The 16941-nt window shown below is 36.4% G+C and overlaps 1 protein-coding gene across 1 annotated transcript; it reads right to left on the bottom strand.

The window, feature by feature from the left end:
• Nucleotides 1-770: 770 nt before the first annotated feature.
• Nucleotides 771-16202, bottom strand: LOC308691310 (uncharacterized protein; the record flags this gene model as incomplete). Its single annotated transcript, XM_081366386.1, has 7 exons — nucleotides 771-994; nucleotides 4542-4691; nucleotides 4945-5089; nucleotides 5188-5330; nucleotides 7080-7133; nucleotides 13096-13196; nucleotides 16126-16202. 7 exons carry the CDS (start codon nucleotides 16200-16202, stop codon nucleotides 771-773), a joined length of 894 nt encoding a protein of 297 aa, XP_081222512.1.
• Between the last annotated feature and the right edge of the window lie 739 nt (nucleotides 16203-16941).

Raw genomic sequence — 16941 nt, 5'->3', positions numbered from 1 at the left:
GCAGATGACGGATATTTGCTCAGCAACGCTGCCGGAGTATGACAGTCTTTCCCGACCCCTTTTTTTCTTAAAAAAAAACAGGGAAAAGAAAATTGACGAGAGGTATATATACCTCCTGCTCCTGATGTCAATTGAGTTGACTAGATGAGCTCCTCCCATGACAATTAGGTTAATTATCTGAACGTGCTTCTCCCGAACTTTGTTAATAAAACATAATTTAATGATGCAATTTCACGTGCTTCAGTAATTTATTTGCGTTAAATTATTTTAATGCATTAATGATTTTGAATTAATCGCAACTGATAAAGCATTAACGTTGACAGCCCTAAAAAAATAAAGGCAAAAAATAATTTCCCCCTAAAACTGTTGTATTGTGTGCTTACAAATAATTTTTATTGCTATTACAAATTTTAATTGCAAAATTGCATAACACTGCTTGCTTTACATAACAAAACAAATGTAATTAGCATACAATTTTTTAATTCTGGCTGGACATTCACTGTAAATTTTTAATAGCAGCTGCAAATTCATAAGGAAAACTGCAAAACTTTTAACATATACCAGATGTATATATATTTTGTAATTGACTACTAAGGCGATGAAATCACTTCCACCAAAGCATGTATTATCACAGATAGCATACAGCCCAAATGATGTAAAAAAACATAAGAGAACTCATTTCCAAAAAAATAACCCAATATTTAAGTGTCAAATGTCAACTGAATGAACTTATCAGATATTTGACAATCCACAGAAACATCTCTAGTGCTCTAGGAACCAGAGAAATCTTGAGTGGCACACAGAGTCCAATGCTCTGGTGATGATGAATTATCTTCGATATAGTCCACTGTAACATCACTGTCTAGGCAGCTGGAGGTGTCCGATCCCTCACTCTCTTGATCGTGAACCGGAGAGGGACCCTGGCTACAGAAGTCCTGTCCTTGGTCTCTCACAAGACACAGTACATTTCTGCAAGTCTGAGGTGATGGTTCCACTGGGAAATGAGGACACACAACACCCCAATTCAGACTGAGCTGCACATTTCCATTCATATTTTGATTATAATCAGTGTTAGGGAGTAACGGAATACATGTAACGGATGGTGTTACGTAATCAGGATATACAAATCTGGCAACTGTAATTTGTTACAGTTACATCAAAAAACTAAGTAATCAGATTACAGCTACGTTTAGTAAAAAATGGAACTACTATCAGGATTACAATGGTTTTACTTTAAATAAATTAGTATTTTGACATAACACTATATTGACAATAGTGATGCGCGGATTTCGACTATATCTGTGGAGACTGCGGATAATCAGGCGGCCCAAGTAATACAAAAATAACATTCCAATTAATTGCGGGTGGGTCGCGGGCCAATAAGAAATAAATCACGAATGGTTTGAATTTAGTAAAGACACAGAACACTCATTTCACGGTAAAACGCAACGATCGTGCGCCATTCTTTTACTTTTGTTTTCAACAACAATGAATATCTCTTCAGGGAAAACCAATTAAGGAAAAACATATGCCTAATACGGTGGCCCAGTAACAAAGAAATCTAAAAAACAAACAAGTCACAACACAACGGAAATAAGCCACAACAAAATAAAAATAAAGCCACAACACAACAAAATAAAACCACAACACAACGGAAATGTTCCCACCACTAGAGGGCTCTCGGAGCATGGTAAAGTTAGTTTTCCTTTCCATTGTTCTCTATAGAGTCGGCAGTCTTAAAAATATATCAACACCACGATTAGTTTTAACAGTATGTAACCATTGTATATCGACATGAAATATTAATTCAAAATCACCTACGTGCATTATAGCTGCGTATTTATACTTGAAAATGCTTTGATGCGCTACCACAGCGCATGATGCCTAAGGGAACGTCTACCAATTCCACCAAGTGGTAAAAATGTATCATTTGTATTAATTAAAATAATTTTTAACATTTAAAAACAGACATGTTGAAAATCCAAAGCTTGATTGTATTGGTAAGACTGACTTACGACAGATGACTTTTTTCCAATACCTCCCTTCATGTATTTACAGTAAACAATTATTTTTAAGAAAAATTACTTCAATATAACAAAAGGGTTTTTTCTTTTTTCATGTTTTAAAGTTTGTAGTATGTTCCTAGTGCCCACACCGACTTACTACTGGTGAAATTATGCCAATAGCTCCCTGTATGCACAGTACACAGAACACCCTAAAGGGTTTTTTTCATGTTCCAAAGCTTGAAGTAGGTTCCTATTGGTAAGACTGACTTATTACAGGTGAAATTGTGACAATACCTCCGTACATGTACAGTAAAACTATTTTTTTATAAAAAGGTTACTGTAATTCATCAAAAGGTATTTTTTTATTTATCAAATTATATTCAAGTCAAGTCACCTTTATTTATATAGCGCTTTTTACAATACAGATTGTTTCAAAGCAGCTTTACAGTCATAACAGGAAAATAACGCAACAAAGTTTGTTTCTGTTGTACAGCAGATCTAGAAAAAAAAACGTCATAGTCTAGCTTAAGTAAGTTATGGTTGGTTACTTGGCTGGTATGGTTGGAACCAGTGATGGTTCATTATTGTTGTAAAAAAGTTATTAATTTAGTTTATTTATATATATATATATAGCTGCTCTGGAGAAAACTAACTTTACCATGCTCCGAGAGCCCTCTATTGGTCGGGAGCATTTCTGTTGTTGTGGCTTTATTTCGTTGTGTTGTGGCTTGTTTCCGTTGTGTTGTGAACTTATGTTTGCTTTTTAAATTTCGTTGTGTTGTGCACTACTGGGCCACCGTAGCCTAGATCACCTCCAAGTGGTCATTATATAAAACACAAAGAAAAAAACTACATTATTGCTTAATTTAATAGCTTTCTAAAAATATACACAAGCTTAACAGAAATGATTCTGATAAGAATGTTTCCCAACATAATGATGGAAATATTAACGTGTTTAAAGGTAAAAAAATTATCAGACACTAATTTGCAGACTCTCATTAAGCTACGCAGTTTAAGCAGCAATGGAGGCAAACCAGATCAGAGAGAAATTTAAAAAATGAGAATTAAAAACATAAAAGGAAAGAAAAGTACTATGTGGGAGGATTTTACTGAAATGGTTCACCAGGACGAATCAAGTGATGGGTATGTGATATGTAACGGGTATGTGATATGTAACGGCTATGAAGCGCTGTATGTATTTGACAATAAGCTCATAATGTCTAAATCCAGTTAGTTTGGTTCGTTTAAAAGCAGCCTACTTCAGTGTAACATGTTACCATATCATCATGCTTAACACTGAGAATTAGAATACTTGTAATGTGACGATCGGATGCGGATTTCTAAATTAGAGAAAAGCATAGGTTCGAGTGGATGATTTATATTAACAGCGAATTCGGTTGACATTAACTGATCCGCATATCTCTAATTGACAGCTGATTATGTGAATCATAAATCATGTGAGCCACTGGTGCTTGGATTACATTACTGAATTATTTTTTATGAAGTAATTTGTAACTGTAACTGAATACATTTTTAAAGTAACCCTCTCAACTCTGACTGTGTTAGACAACCAACAGGCTCAACTCAGGCTAAACTTTTGTGAACCCATCACAGCAGGTCACACAGTGCGCCAACATATTGTGCAGTAGCACCTTGGGGTAAAGTTTGAGTAAAGGCTTGTGCTCCTTTCCTTTTCCTGTTCCTTTATCTCCTTCCTCATAATTATTTCTGTTTCTACTTCAGTCAGTACAATCTAATAAATAGCAAAAATGGCAAAAATGAGTAACTGTTTTTGATTATGTGTTTCCTCAAGGTAACATCTAAACTAACATTTTCTCTAAAGCTAATTTTGTCTTATATATGTGGTCCAAGGACGTAAGGGACTCATTTTAGTAAATAAAGCTGTTGGCAGCAGAGCTTGGGTGAAACATGGCTTAATTTGAAAATGGTGTTGCTTGCTATTGCGCAGTTTTAACACTGTCAACTAAATATGAGAGATGCTGAGGTGGATTTTGTCACTCATTTGGTACATAAAAATACTTTCTTTTTTGTATACATGTCGTTGTTGCAGTTCATATGAAAATCAAATTTGTCAAAATAGTCATTGCCTAACTCCACGATGATGAATTTTACGTTTGACACCCTCTAAAAACTCATCTGTCAGCTTATGGGTACATTCAGCTCTGCAGCACCAGCACTAATAATTCCACACTACCTAAACATTTGATATAATGGAAATCAGATTCTTATCAGATGAAAGAAAATATCTGATATATCTTAAAAAGCAATCTTTGTCCTAATTTAAGATGGCTAACTTAAACTAACTTAGAAAAATAACACATCACTTGAATTTTAACGTATGTGTATTTCACCGTCGGATAAAAATCATGATCATCACAGTGACTAGATAAGACTCTTGAAGGGTGCACTTTTACTGCTATTAAATATTGGATGAGACATATCTAGTTCCCACAACCCTTGACTAATATAGAGGAGAACCTTTGAAAGGGGCCTGAAACATCTTGGATGGATCACAGTTTGGTTGTTCTCTGCTTGGACCAGGAATGGGTTCAGCTTCACAAGACTGCAGGCTGCTTTCACGCTCACTTGTATCAGCAGTTCCTTCAACAGCTGATTTCTGAAGAGGAGCACTTGTGTCCTCAAAATTAAAAGAAACAAAAGTAACTGATCAGTAATCAGATCATGTAATCATCAGTGACATCGGATATTTTATTTAATGATGTATCACATTTGACTTACTGTGATGGAGTTCTGGTTGATTATTTTGCTCATATTTGGATTAAATGGTGAATTGGTGGTTCTGGGCGGATTTTCAGCTTTTCCAAAATAAAGCAAAAATAAAATAAATAAATAAAAAATAAGAATTTTTTTTTGTATTGTAGGAAAAATCTGATTTGTTTATATAAAGAGTATCCACCTGTAAGATGGTTTATTTTAGGCTTTTGCAGGTATTTCTCCAACAGTATGTCCAAATATCTGTCTGTGGTCATGTCCATAGGAGTCTTCCCTCTGTCACACTTTGATGATAGATTAGCACCATTCTTCAGAAGTAGATCTGCTATCTGGAAGCATATGTATTCAATATAATAACTCTCACAGTCTGTATTTTATAGGCACATTTTTAATAATAACAGTTAACAATTGAATGCAATTTACACACCTTGTAATACTGACAGTGTATGGCATCATGTAAAGGTGTAATTCCATTATCTCCTCTGCAGTTGACTAAGGCTCCAGCTTCAAGTAAAATTTCTGTCAAGTCATAGTTGTTTCTGTACACCGCCTCATGGAGTGGAGTCCAACCTAACAATTAATAGATCATTAAGTTGAGAAATGTTGGTCCACAATGCCATCAGGTGGAAATATGTGCTAACTTCGACCATTTGTGTACAACCAGGGTGTCAAAAAAAGCTTGTGGGAGGATTTGAGGAAAAAAGTGAAATCCTTTCCACCTTATTTTGCAATGCAGAAGTAAGTTATTTTTTTGTGATTGTGCGAATTTCTGATTTGTAAGCAGCTATAGGAAATTAGCTAGAGGAAATTAACTAGAACAAGGGCTATTAAACTGTGGGTCGAGACCCAACTTGACAACAGCTAAATTTGCGTTTCAGTGAATGACACACACACTAGAGCTTAGATCAGGCCCAAAAAATCAAGCCCGACCCTACCCGAGCCCGTCCACGTTGTGTCCGAGCCCGGCCAGCCCGACACATTAACTGTAATTAAAACCCGACCATTTTTTAATGCGTGGGCCATTATAACCAGGGGCGGCTCCAGATAATTTTTAGCAAGATGTGCATTTGTAAATTCGGATGACGCGTGCATTGATTTTTATTAATAAACTAGTGTTTTCTGTCAGTTAGGGCTGAACGATTAATTGCATTTGCGATAATATCGCGATATGATGAAATGCGATTTTTTTAACCGCAAAGCTGCGATTATAGTCTGGTCACGTGACGCGAGAGTAAACCAGTCTGTACTGCAGATGAAGCATCAACTTGGCACGCGACACATATAGACCTGGCTACAGGAAATAACAGTTTGTTTAATTTATGGGATATTGTGTTATAGATTCTCTCCAACGATTCTGTATCGATTAAGATAATTTCAGATTTATGTCTGAGCTTAGTTTTAAACACAGATACGTGATGATGCGTGTGCTTTATAAACAACCGTATTCTGCTTGCTTCTAATTCCTCTGCACGTGCGCGCACACACACACGACACCACTCACGACACCACTCGAACCTTACGAGAAATAATCTTTCATAAAGTTCGGAAAAGTTGAAGCGAATTACAAGGACATTCGCGGGCTTCATTGCACAAGATATGAGATACGCGCGGTCTGCGTGATGTTACTTTTGTAGTGCGCGGTCTCGCCCGCCGGTATTTTACTTACAAATGTTCTACGAAGGCATCATATGTCTTGGAATGCAGTTGGCTTATATATTAAAAATATGAAAATCACCGACAGAAGCTGCTTTCAATTTCAAATACTCACGTGCGCTTTGCGAAGAGCGTTTGAGCATGCGGCTCGACTCTGTCTACGTGGTTAAATGTACTTGCATCTCAAAATGCTTTTATGACGCGAAATTAATGTGACAGTCAGTTATTAAACAGACAGGACAAACCACATCTTATACGTTCAGAAAACGTTCAGACAGCCTACTCTTAAATACTGAAAGCACTCTGTTTATTGCTTGTAATATTTTTTTCCATCTTTGTTATTTGTTTTGAAGCTATATTTGTTAAAATTATTAACATGTAATTGTATTAATTTATTTCTTTAATGTGTAATTATTATAAGTAGGCCTACTTATAATTATGTAATTAAATATTTTAAGTTTTATAAGATCAATTAAAGAAAAAAAAATTTCATCGGCTCATGAAGCGCCTAAAGATTCCCTTCCATATTTTACGATGAATTATTGCTTGTTTTTGTTGAATAATAGAAAAGATAAAGAGAGCTTAAAAAAAATAATTGCATATTAAATCGCAATCTTGGTAAAAAAAATCGCAATTAGATTATTTTCCAAAATCGTCCAGCCCTACTATCAGTGTCAGCTGCAATGAAGTAGACGATCACCATCTCCGTAGTGAACGCGCCTACACAGAGAAATGCACATCATGGATTACATAATCAGAGAGTAGCCTATTTCTTTTAGTTTTGAATTGTTTCGTTTAAAGACATTTCAAGCTTTCTTTAGATATATTTCTCATGTCTGTGAGGCATACACTGAGTTTCGGTTAATTTATGGATGAGATGCGCTTCAGTTCACATGCAATGCAAGTGACCGCGGGGCGCTGGGGCCTCCATGTCATTATTATATCTACTACATTTGCTTCTTATTTATTAAATCCAAAAATTTATTAAAATTAAGAAACAATTTATACAAAACGAAATTCACTTCAAAGAAATTCTTTCTACAAAACAAAACTTAATGAAGTGGTCAAAATCATGTCTGACTCACTCTATGTCTCCCGATATATTGCGCATCCTATCTTACTCATGCTGTTCACTTTTCATAATCAATATAGATGGAAAATAATAACATTAAAAAAAACGTGAACAATGATGAACACAGAAAATGAACAAGAATGAACTTTGGATGGCCTACTACTCTAATATAATTCAACAAGGTTTTAGAATATAGAATATTTTTTAAACAAAATAAATATTTTTAAAGCCTATTATCATAGGTGTGATTGGCAAAGGACAAAAAAGATACAAATATACGGCGCACCTACCATGACCCCCCCCCCACACACACACACAGTGGCATCATTTATATACATTTAATGAAATACAGTGCAAACGTCCTATATATTATATTATATTATATTTTATAACGTTAGGGTTAGAAGTCTAATGGCATGTTGGTAGATTGGCACCTATAGAATTTCCTTTTGTTGAAAGCCCAGATAAAATTAAAAAGCTATTATTTTGTGTAGATCCATGTCCGAGGCAGTTCGACTTAACAAGCGCATTTCTTTACACACGCACACACACAGGTGTGCGTAATGAATTGGAAACACTCGATCTGCGCCAGTGGACGCGCACCGGTGCAATGCCTGTGCAATGTGAAACAACGGCAAGCACACACGCAACTTCTATGGAAGACTGTATTCTCGTACTGTTTCGACTTTATTCTCGAAATGTTTTGACTTTAATCTCGAAATGCTAGATTTTCTTTTTTTTTACGGATTTCTTTCTTTCTTTCTTTTTTTTTTGTTGCGGTTCAGGGCTTCCGTAAGCTATTCTGATCATGCTATGATCGTTTTGCATGACATTTTCTCGTTGTGCAGCTGGCTCTAGAGGCAGTATTTTCTAACCATGTCGGGAGACTACAGAATTTATTATACTTGTCAAAACGAAAATAGGAACTCAGCTATGTCTCTCTTTACATTTATTTTGTCCCGTTGTCGGCTTCAGCTAAGAAAAGAAATAGTTTGCCCCACATGTCCAAAGTTCTTAGCACACTTTAGATAACCTTCCGCAACAAGTGCAGGCTCTTTGGTGGAGCTCTGCTTTGAATGAAGTTCCATCGTGACAAATGAATGGATTACTTGCGGAGTGACATGAAGACATGAATCAGAGGCACAAAAAACGTTGACAGCGGTGAGCGGTCATTATGTTTACCAATACCCGAACAGTGCTTTGAGCGCGACCCGCAAAAAAAAAAGAAGAAAAAAAAAAGCGGATTTGCATGATTTACGAGAGCATCATTTTCAGGTCGGAAAAGCCGGATTTCCGGATTTATCCGGAAGAATCACACCCCTGATTATCCCAGGCCCCGGTGTGATACGTGCGAGTGGAGAAGACGCTGCGCATGACACATGACGTGTTGCATTTTGTAACACAAATGCTTAATCAACGCCCCATTCCCGAGGATAGTGGCGGGAAATATCGGCCCGACCCAGCCCACGGTTCGGGCTCGGGCAAAGAATCTAAGCTCTAACACACATACACACACACACGCACAAAAACAGTTTAGACTAGGGCTGCACGATATAACAACGTTGAATCGAAATCACAATATTGCTTAGTGTGATTTATGAATCGCAAATGCTGCGATTTAATTATATAAATAGATGTGCTAGCTGCGTGTTTTATAGTGAAGTGCGTGTGTGTGACACTGGAAGCCTCACACATTCAACTTACAAATGGCTGCACTAGGGGTGGGCGATATACAGTAGACAAGATTAACCGGTAGAAATTTGTCAACCGGTAGAGATTTTGGACAATCTATTGAGGTCACGCTCAAGTGACGTTGTTGTACTACAGAGTCACGAAAGCTTATCGTTTGCATGAGTTTTTAAGTACTGCTTATATGCGCGTGCTTTCAGAGACTGTTTCTCAGCGCTGTCTGAGAGACATGCGCAAATGACGCCGTTGCTCATAAAGAGCGTGAGAACTGGGGCTTTTTGCCAACTCATAGAGCTTGATCGGTTAAATACACTTACTTATATTTCTTAAGCTATAATGTTAAAAGTTTTTTTACCTAGAATTATGAAATTTCAATGGTATCAAGAAAATGTATATCATAAAAACCTTATTCAAAGCAAAAATAATTAAATTGTGATGTATACCATTATCGTGAAATAAAATTACTTGTATTGAAAATCTGGTCATATCGCCCACCCCTAGACAGCACTCTCTCTTACTTTAAAAAATGGTGATAGAGAAATTAACAATTTTATGATATCCTCCAACATGTCATACAGTACCTGCATAATCTGTTACATTTACGGAATCATCCACTGCGAGTAAGTCTTTGACATCTTGAATGTTTTCCCGCATCACAGCTAAATGCAGCTTTGTCTCTCCAAATCGATTCCGCTTGTGAATGCTTTTGAGTGCTAGGAATCTCCCTGTCTTTTGTTTTATAATGCCTTTGCCATGGAAACCTAAGGACAGGGATGTGAAAAGTACCAAAAAAAATTTGTGAAATTACAAATACTCAGTGAAACTTGAACTCAATTAAAAGTAAAAAAGTACAACTTTAGATTGTACTTTAGCAATAAAAAAGTAGAAGTAACCAATCAAAAAAATGAGAGAGGAGATTCTTGTTTCATCATATTGAAAATTTGCATAAAAATAAATTGCCTAAAATCAAGCAAAACACAATGGCACAGGTCAAAAATATCTATCTAGTGCATAAAACAACAATTAAAGGGTTAGTTCACCCAAAAATGAAAATTCTGTCAGTAATTTCTCACCCTCATGTTGTTCCAACCGCGTAAGACCTTCGTTCATCTTCGGAACACAAATTAAGATATTTTTTATGAAATCTGAGCCATGTCTCACTCCTCCATAGGCTGCTATGTGACCGAAACTTGCTGGCCCAGAAAAGTTATTAAAAAGATCGTTAATATAGTCCAAGTAACTCCAGTGGCTCAATCTTAAGTATATCAAGCGACGAGAATACTTTTTGTGTGCAAAAACAAAAAAAAATAACGACTTTATTCCACTTTTCATTTCCTTCTCTCTGGGCCTCGTAGTGTTTTTGCGCTGCGCGTCTGTGTTGCACGTCATCACGCATCACACACATGACCCGCTTCGGCCAATTGTGAGCCTACGTGGTGACGTGTAACACTGCGCTGCGCAAAAACACTACGCGAACCAACTAGAGGTCCAGAGAGAAGGAAATGAATAGTGGAATAAAGTCGTTATTTTTGTTTGTTTTTGCGCACAAAAAGTATTCTCGTCGCTTGATATACTTAAGATTGAGCTACTGGAGTCACTTGGACTATATTAACGATCTCATTAATAACTTTTCTGGGCCAGCAAGTTTCGGTCACATAGCAGCCTATGGAGGAGTGAGACATGGCTCAGATTTAATCAAAAATATCTTAATTTGTGTTCCGAAGATGAACGAAGGTCTTACGGGGTTGGAACAACATGAGGGTGAGTAATTAGTGACAGAATTTTCATTTTTGGGTGAACTAACCCTTTAAATTGCAGCACAGTGGAGCACAAAAAATCCAGCCCTTATAGGGATACAGCCAATATACTACACAGACAGCTAATGGCTATATCAAAACGTAAAAATACATTTTTGGGGAAATAAACAACTTGACTACCTCAATATGCTTCCTCAGATTTGATGGCGAAGAAATTTGATAGCCAGAAATTGCCCTGATGAAAGTTATAACTGTAGCTGAAACGCGTCTGCTTGATGCGCAAAAACAAAAGATCATTGGTTCTTGCACATCAAATGCGCACGTTTGAGCTTCCGTTTACCATATTTAATGTGCTTAAGATGGAAGAAAATAAAATGCAAAAATGCAACGAGTACTTTTCAAGTTGAGATAAAATTGTAAGGAGTAAAAAGTAAAAAAAATTCTTCAGAAATGTAATCAAGTAAAAGTAGACAAGTAGTCAGTTTAAATTGTACTCAAGTAGAATATAGATCTCACAAAATAACCATCACCCTCATGTCATTCCAAACCCGTAAGACTTTCGTTCATCTTCGGAACACAAATGAAATGAAGATCTTTTCAATAAAATCTACGAGATTTCTGTCCCTTCATTTACAGCTACGCAACTACCACTTTAACGCTTCGAAAAGTTCATAAAGAGATCGTAAAACTAATCCATATGAATCGAGCGGTTTAGTAAAAATTTTCAGAAGAGACTCGATTGCTTTACATGATGAACGTATTGAATTTAAGCTTTCATTCACATATCATTCACATTCATCAACTCACACATCAGTTGTGATAAACGGAAGCTCAAGCATGCTTGCTTGACGTGTGAGAACCAATGAGGTTCATTCTTGTGTGTAACGGAGCATGTTTGAGCTTTGCAAGAACCAATGAGGTTCAATTGAGCTTCTGTTTCTGTCCGCTGATTAATGTTTAAATGTGAATAAAAGCCTAAATTAAATCTGTTCATTCATATTTCTATACAAAATCAACAAGAACACATGCTGTAATGTTATCTGTCTGAAAATGTAGCTTAATTTTAAAGGGACACTCCACCCATTTGCATTAAGCTTTGCATTGTTAGAAACCCAGTCATACTACTGAATGGTCGTGCAACATTCTCTCATTTTCGGGAGACGGGAGAAATCCGTTATTTACCTCTTACACTTCCTCCTACAATGACGCAAAAATCGTCATTTTGCGTCATTGTAGGAGGAAGTGTAAGAGGGGGGGATTTCTGTTGAGACTACAGACACTAGTTTCTCATCTTTCCCAGGGGGCGGGACCCGCTCACGCTACAGACCTATTACAGATCAGTGGGTGGGACTTTAATCTCTGAAACTGATAGCAATATCCTCCATCTTGTTTGAAGCTAAGCTAACAGACGCTGTGGAGACAGATGTAAAGTTATGACAATAGCGGAGGAGAGTGCTCAATATGATATAGAAGAAGATGATTTCGGAAGTCTGATGCTTGAATCAGGTGTTTGTGGCTACCTTTACAAGCCGCATTATAGCGAAGGACGAGGAGCCCGGACTGGCTCGAGTTAGGGCGGACTGGTGGCGCCGGTGATCTCACTATGCAACTACGAACCGCTACGAACACAGAGATAGAGTACGTCTGCGGCAAAGAATTTCAACGATGACAATTTCTCCTGGACGAAATCTCTGAATCAGACGAGGACACGGACGTTTGTGTTGAGAACTATTCTAGTTTCGCACCGCATATGTTCTGACTGAACATCCAGGTACCATGCAATAATTCACCTTTTCAAAAGAAATACAAACGAGGAGTAATGCACTAATGAGTTCGCCAACTAACTAGACATTTTGTGTGAATGTGAAATGAATTTCAAGCTCTGGTGGTAGCTAGCCTTGTAGACGGAAGAGTGATTTCTCTTATAGGCAGATATGCGCTTTCTGGATTAGTGGGAGTGGCTTGCGGAGCTGTGCAATGTGGTGCATTGTGGGAGTTGTTGTCTTTCATACAAATGCGTCCTGAAGTTATTTTTTGACTTTCCTCGGTCACGAAGGCACCAAAATCAAAAATTATTTTACATTTCGACTACATATATGACCCACTAAAAAACGATGTTCAAATGGGTGGAATGCCCCTTTAATGGTCAGGTTTGAACACTTGCCTGGACTGACGAGGGGTTTAGAGACAAATGTCTGTTTTTTAGGTGTAGGTGTATTAAACCCTTCACTGTGCTCTTTAGTCTCTGGACTCTCCTTCAGTGACCTGTACATAAACAGAAATATTAAGTTTACAAACAATCATTTTGAGCTGATTTATACGGTATAGAGTAGATAAATAACATACAGTAGGGTCCGAAAGTCTGAAATTATGCTTAAAAATGCTTCTATTTAGCATTTTTCAAATTTAATTAACCAATCACAAATCATATGATCAGCATAACAATTACAGTGAATATGGATACAACCACAAAAGAAGTTGGAAAAGATCATGAAGCTCCAAAGACCATCTTAACATTTTGTAAAAAAAAAAGTACAAGTCATAAACGATGGCATGATCCATTTGTCACTATATTTTCTATATTTGTTTATTGACCTAGGGTGCGTCTCAATCAGCTCCGAGATTGTGAATAAGTATATAGTGTGCATAAATTCGGCCACTGGTAAGGACCCTGGCTCACTACACATTGGGACACTGATGACTTTTTACAGTGACATAAACATTTTCTCATTGTACAATGTCACTACTACTACTTATGATGAACAACAGCCGAACTGATATTTTCCTACCATTCTTTTTTTGTAATGCTATTTAAAGGTGAAACCTACACCAAATATTCTGAGATTTTAACAGTCACGAGTGTCTGTTAGTTTTGATTGTAGGACAAAACTAGTTAATTTAAAACCTTTTTGTGCTATTTTCAACTTCTGGGTTTAAATTCGTCTGACGTTTTCTTGAACTATGATACATCGATGACTCATCTGTGTCTAATAATTATTCATGAGACTGTGTGTCCTTATCCTATAAGAAGACACCTTGCTTAATTATTCATGACAGCACAAGTTGATTTCCTATGACAGGCGCTTCAAACAGTGAGATCTCATTCAGCAAGTGAGAGATGCATTATTAATGGATCAAAAATGAGTGTTTGTTTTTGTTTTCTTTACACAGCTTTGTAAGAGATTCTGCAACGCATTAGTTCTCTTCAATAGATCCTGAGTCTTCAAAACTGAAGCAATTCATCCACACTGTTAGTGTAACTGGTCTTTATGGCCCTTTAACCAATCAAACGGCTTATAAAAACACCACAAAGTCTCAAAAGTTATCAAAGATGCAACAGTGTGTTCATATATTTTTAATGCAGAGAACAGATGTGAATGGCTGTGCATTTATTTGTACATTAAATTATAGCTGTCATAGGATATGTACTGTATGTATTTGTGTAATTTTACAAATACAAAACTTGTCCATCAATGTATGTTTATGCTGAAATATAATTAAATAACGTTTTTTTTTAAACATCAATCATGTGTCATATCTATTGAGTTGGCTTGCACAATTTGTTTTCATGCTTCAAAACTTCCGTTAACGGAGCACTGTGAGCATTGATGCTCCCTTGTTTTCACGGTGCATTGTGGGACTTTTTTAGGGAGCGAAAGTGCCTTGACTACTGAACCAAGGAGCTGATTGAGATGCACCCCTAGACATTTTCACGTCATAACATTTCTTTGTTTTAAAATGTTAATAATGTGAAAGCTTTATTTATCTTCAGGTTTAAATAAGATTTTGAACCTCAAATTTTTACTCAAATGGTTTAAGACCCTATTATGTTTTAACAATCGACAATATGAAAGTTAATAATCCGTGAATTCCATATAGCATATTCAAGATTGACCTTTTTTGAGTATTAAGTAGTTGTGTACTCTTCATTGAGGGCAATGGATCAGTTTTCTTTTCGATATTCTTGGCACTTATTCTCAATGAACGTCTCAAAGAAGGCCCAGGCTCCAGGTGAGAAGCATCAGAGTTACTGCCATGTACGGGAATGGGACTCGCCACTAGAGGGCAGAAGGTACATAAGAATTAGTCACAAATCAGGGGTGTGAACTACTTATAGAATCGCTGAAACCATGAAACATGGTGGATCAGTTGCGTAGCTGACAGTCAACTCGTTTTAAAAAAGATCTATATAGTTAACAATATTGCATTCTTCATTTGCAAGGCACTAAATAATTTTGTGGGTCTTATGGAACTTGTTTAAAGTTCACGTTTTCAATCTTTGTACATCAACTGAGTTACCTTCACTGTTTTCCCTTTCTGGAGAACTTTCTTCTTCATCAAGAACAGCTTGAACTCTTGATAAACACAGAACAAATCAAATTATTATTCTTTGAATTTTACAGTTGAGTGTGTATTTTTACAAGTCAAAAAAAAAAAAAAAAAGGTTTTTACACACCTTACAAGATTTGCTGGTGGAACCATGGTGCCATTAGTCTGCTCATTATAAAATAAAATAATTCAACACATAATGTAAATACAACTGCAGTGGTGCAGATTTGATTAGGGTAGTATAATGTAAGCTACCTGTTCTGTTGTAAATGTCTTTCTGCTCTGTTTGGTGTAACACTGCAGGCCAATCTGAGGAGAAATCTCTGTAAAACAAAGAGATTAACGTTACTTTAGCTTTAGCTGCAACTATACAGTTGGTAACTTAGTGTAATTAGCAGTGCTTCGAGTCAGTGGTTACCTTAATTACAGTGACTCGAATATTTTGAATCGGGACAGCACAACCATATAGTAACGTTATATGTGTATAATAACGTTAACATATAATATATCTATGATAACAACCTCGCATCATGGTTAAGTTTTGCAAGGGCAAGCACCACTGAAATTTCTTCACAAAATTAGTTTGAAACTATGAAATTTACAGGATCAAAATCGAAAATGACATTTCTCAAGAAACGAGCTGAGTTTGATTACGTTAACGTTAAGTTACATGATCATACCTTCACTCAGGGCTCCAGGAGAGACGACGATGGGGGACGATAACTGATATCCTGTCAACATTAACCTACAATAATATATCAATCATTCGTTACAAATCTCGACTTTTCGCTACATTTGACCAACTCGGGTCAAAATACAGAGCTGGAGTAACTTAGTTAACGTTAGGCGTAAATCAGATGATGACCTGCTGAGGTAAAAGCTCTCGTCTACTTCACCACTGTCGTCGTCGGTCGCGATGGTCTCATCCTGGTTTAAATCCATGTTTGTTTGCTTTAAACAATACGACACATGGCGCTTAATAAAAGAGTAACGTCTGAGCTATTTAGGAATATTCGGGAAAGATTTCTATGAAGGTTTGTTATAATAATTTCTTTTGTTGTTTGGCGCCAAATTGGGTGATTCAATTGTTCCTCGAATCTGATTGGTCAAAATCAAGATCCGATCGAGTCTCGAGATGAGCTCTTTAATGTTTTCTTCTTCTTCTTCTTCTTCTTCTTCTTCTTCTTCTTCTTCTTTTAATCTGTTTGAACAAAACACACATGAAAAATAATATTTTTCAAATTTCTCATTTATAAGTAGATTAGAAATCATAGGCATAACTCAGCCAAAGTCAAAATTTCTGAGAAGAATCAAGAACTTATTATGTAAGTGGGACCTGGTTCTAAAGTCCAGCAGCAACGTGAGTAAATACACTCACACTCATCTTTATATAAAAAGAATCCAGAGATCTAAAATATATCTATATTTATACAACAATATACTTGTAAGGCAATTTTAATACATAAAAATGAGCAGCCTTTAAGTATTTGCAGGCCAAACTACTATAGCTCCTAAGAATGTACATAAACCTTTTGTGGAATATTTGCACATTTAAAAAGTAGGCTAAACAAACACTACATTTTATAACCACTCCATGGTTCATATGGTTTATTTTATTTTGTCAAAAATTCTGAAATGTACGTTTCATGAAACAGAACCATAGATCATCAGATAATTGTTA

The sequence above is a fragment of the Scardinius erythrophthalmus genome, assembly GCF_964197995.2.
Source record: "Scardinius erythrophthalmus genome assembly, chromosome: 5".
Taxonomy (NCBI): domain Eukaryota; kingdom Metazoa; phylum Chordata; class Actinopteri; order Cypriniformes; family Leuciscidae; genus Scardinius; species Scardinius erythrophthalmus.
This window is presented reverse-complemented; position numbering and strand designations above follow the sequence as displayed.